The following is a 3,693-nucleotide window of genomic DNA, read 5'->3' as shown; positions in this document are numbered from 1 at the left end:
TTATGTAACTATATAAAAATCCTGCCAAACAAGCGATGTGGGAGTTGTTGGGACACATACACACATTGATGACATCATTAACCAAATCCATGTATTCTAATAATTTATATCTTAACATCAAATGTATATAGGCTAGAAAATTCTAAATTATATTTTCCCAGAGAAAATAACATAAACAATTTCAAGTTATCCATCGAAGGCATTGTAGTATAACATAACAGAAATTAGTGAAAAGATGAACACTGACGAGTACTTTACAAACAATGCAACTAAATAATGGAGTTCACTGAAAAGAAACAAGACAAAGAAAGTTAGGAGAGAGAAGTATTACCGAAGGACATTCCGTTGGCGTAGAGGAACTGGAACTGGTGTAGGCCAGAATGGGAGCACAAACGGAGAGACCACTGGATACGTGCAGTAGGGGATGAGAGAACATACTTCTTTCAAAGTTCTGGTCCTCATGTTGCAGAGTACAAATGTACGACGAATATGTAGATATATTAAATCTCCATAAATGGGGTGAATTGCCGGAATCGTTCGGTGATCCAATTTCATAGTGTTCAGATCAACCTTGTGCACCAAGGACCATTCAAGCCCACTATAGTCCTTGAGTTCCCAAATGCTGAGGGTGGAAGCATAACATTGAGTGAAGCTGAGGATGCCATGCCGCTTTCCTAAGCTATGTTTGACACCGTGATACTTATCCTTGTCCTTGGGCTGTGTTATGATACGAAAATGATCAGTGTTGGTGAATGGATCATAGGCGAAAATATTGGCACGATCAACGTACGTCCAGTAGAGTATTCCGTTGCAAGAAACTATAGGAGAAAAGTATAATGGTTTCTGTTCCTTAGTCGATACAATGGTTTGTGTCCATTTCCATGAGTCTGAAGAGAATATCTCCAATTCAAGATTAGTAGTGTCTTGGATTTGTCTTTTGTGGATTCGAACCACTCTGAAGCTACTGGTGCAATCAAAAGAATGAGATGGTTTGCAAACAAATCCAAAGAGAACCGAATATTCTTGCCAAGTGGGTGGTGGAGGAAGCTCAACTCAATGCTATGTGAGGGGGTTGCATACATAGTACTGGGATTTACAGCATAATATTAATCCATTGCTCGATGCTAAGTGTAGACACTAAAATTTTAGTGGACTTTGATTTGGACAAATGGGCCCATTAAATATGAGTCTAATGTTTAATTAAGTTATTTAATTGGCCCAAGTTTGGTCTACTTAAATTATTTAATTAAGCCCAGTCTAGATGATTAAATAAAAAGAATAATTATTCCTAATAAAATATATTTGGAATAATTATTTTTAAGGATAATTATCATAATATATCCGGCCCGGCCCAGTTATGATATTTTCCTTATCAGAGAGGACACGTGTCATCATCCTATGGATCCAAGAAGCTTATAAATAGAGGCCTGGAGGAAAGGAGAAGGGGACACAAAGTGAGAATTTAGAAATCTAGAATTCCAGAGAGAAATACAGAAACTTTCATCCCTAACATCCAAACCTAAAAGCGAAGAACACCATGCACATCAAATCGTGTCGTTCTTCGTCAAATTCCACGGTGATCAACAACAAGCACAGCCAAAGACGTGCTGTTCTTTATCAAATTTCACGGTGATTCAAGATCAAGCCTGTGCAGCCCTTGGATCCAACCAACCAATAAAAACGGAGATTTAATCAGAGGACCAATTCTTTCTTTTGTAAAGAATATTACAGAGGATTGTACCTCAATTTCTCAAATTAATAAAATTATATTATTTGTTCCCTATTTTGTTTCTATTGCAGACTTACAAAATTTGTGTGTACAAATTTCTGGCACGCCCGGTGGGACATCCTTTGCCTTTCATCTCTTTCTCCTATCAGTAAGTTTTTCTCTATCCGACTCTATGGCTCCCCCTAAGACTCAGACAGACAAAAAAGCCTAAAAGAACATCGCTACCACAAAGGTCGACGCCAAAGCCACCATGAAAAGTGGCACGAAGGCCAAATCAAGTAATGGAAGTACCTTGGCGGGCCTTGTGACACGTAGCAAGTCGCAGGCGATGGCTTTATCCAAACATCAACAAGACTTAGTGAAAACCAATCCTGCAAATGGCAAACGTGAAAACCCAACATGTCAAGAACCCTGACGTTGTTCTAGAGGAGATTCCGCCACCAGCAGATTTACCTCATTCCATCCATGATGCTCGCTCTAGTGTCGGTTCACCCCCAGAGTCACCACGTCAGACTTCGGAGTATTCAATCACTTCAAGAAACGTTGACTCTCAAGGCCTATCATACTCAGATGTGGTCGCTGCTATGATAACTGGAGCTGCCATGGTGGAGGAACAACTAGCAACTATGTCTCGTGCCATTGAGAACCTCACAAAGACTGTTGAAGAGAAGGACTTACAAATTGCTACGCTGATGAACAAATTGGAAGTTCAGACCTTCAGTGAATCACCAGTACAATCTGGGCATCCTACATCTTCCACAGCACCGTCAACTGGGAATTGTGCAACTTTCACACCACCACCATTTAGGAATCCTACATCTTCCACAGCAATGCCGACGAAGAATCTTAATTCTACCGCACAAGGTACTCGCGTGGAGGACCCCAAACAGACGCCGGTGACAAAACAGGTGGTTAGTCAAAACCAGATGCCGGTGACAGAACAGGTAGCTAGTCAAACCAATCATGCTTCTTCAGTCTCTTCATTATCTATCGCACAATTGCAAGATATGATAACGAATACAATCTGAGCCCAATATGGAGGCGTCTCACAAAGCACTCTCATGTACTCAAAGCCCTATACAAGGAGAATCGACAGTATGAGGATGTATGTAGGATACCAACCTTCGAAGATTCAGCAATTTGACGGAAAAGGTAACCCCAAGCAACACATTACCCATTTTGTCGAGAGTTGTAACAATGCCGGAACAGAGGGGGCCTTACTAGTTAAACAGTTTGTCCACTCCCTTAAAGGAAACGTGTTTGAGTGGTACACCGACTTAAAGTCAGAGTCAATTGATAGTTGGGACCAAATGGAATGAGAATTCTTGAACAGGTTCTATAGCACTCGTCGTACTGTTAGTATGATAGAGTTGACTAACACCAAGCAATGGAAGGATGAGCCTATAATTGACTACATTAATCGGTGGAGAGCACTCAGTCTTGACTGCAAGGACCGATTGTCAGAAATCTCTGCTATAGAGATGTGTATGCAGGGAATGCATTGGGGCCTTCTTTACATTCTGCAAGGTATAAAACCTCACACATTTGAAAAATTGGCTACGCATACCCATGATATGGAGATCAACCTGAAATCCCATGAAGGCAAAAGTCCAGTGGCCATAGAACCACGCAAGGATAAGAAAGACTAGAAGAAGGGCGATAAGTCGTTAAAGACTGCTGCCAAAGATTCTATGGCTGTCTTAACCACCCCAATCAAGATATCTGTTAAAGATGATAAGAAGGATGATAAAAAGCCTCGCCAGTTTCAAGAGAAGGAAAGGTAGCGTCCTACGCTAAAGGAGTTAGAGAAGAAGGAATACCCCTTCCCTGATTCCGATGTCCCTGGCATCTTGGAATGTTTACTCAAAAGTAAAGTTATAGAACTCCTTGAATACAAACGCCCTCAAGAGATGAGACGTGTCAACGATCCAAAATACAGCAAATACCATCGTATTATCAATCAT

The 3,693-nt window shown here is 40.8% G+C and overlaps 1 protein-coding gene across 1 annotated transcript; it reads right to left on the bottom strand.

Annotated features, from left to right (window-relative positions):
• Nucleotides 1-327: 327 nt before the first annotated feature.
• LOC132281293 (uncharacterized) lies at nucleotides 328-2,196 on the bottom strand. The gene is made up of 2 exons (XM_059783010.1): nucleotides 2,183-2,196; nucleotides 328-964 (listed from the first exon to the last, which is right to left on the bottom strand). Exons 1-2 carry the CDS (start codon nucleotides 2,194-2,196, stop codon nucleotides 328-330), a joined length of 651 nt encoding a protein of 216 aa, XP_059638993.1.
• Nucleotides 2,197-3,693: the final 1,497 nt, after the last annotated feature.

The sequence above is a fragment of the Cornus florida genome, unplaced genomic scaffold (genome assembly GCF_030987335.1).
Source record: "Cornus florida cultivar Cherokee Brave unplaced genomic scaffold, ASM3098733v1 CherokeeBrave_3.0.0_Hap2_Chr11, whole genome shotgun sequence".
NCBI lineage: Eukaryota > Viridiplantae > Streptophyta > Magnoliopsida > Cornales > Cornaceae > Cornus > Cornus florida.
The sequence above is the reverse complement of the archived record's forward strand: the minus strand, read 5'-3'. Positions and strand labels throughout refer to the sequence as shown.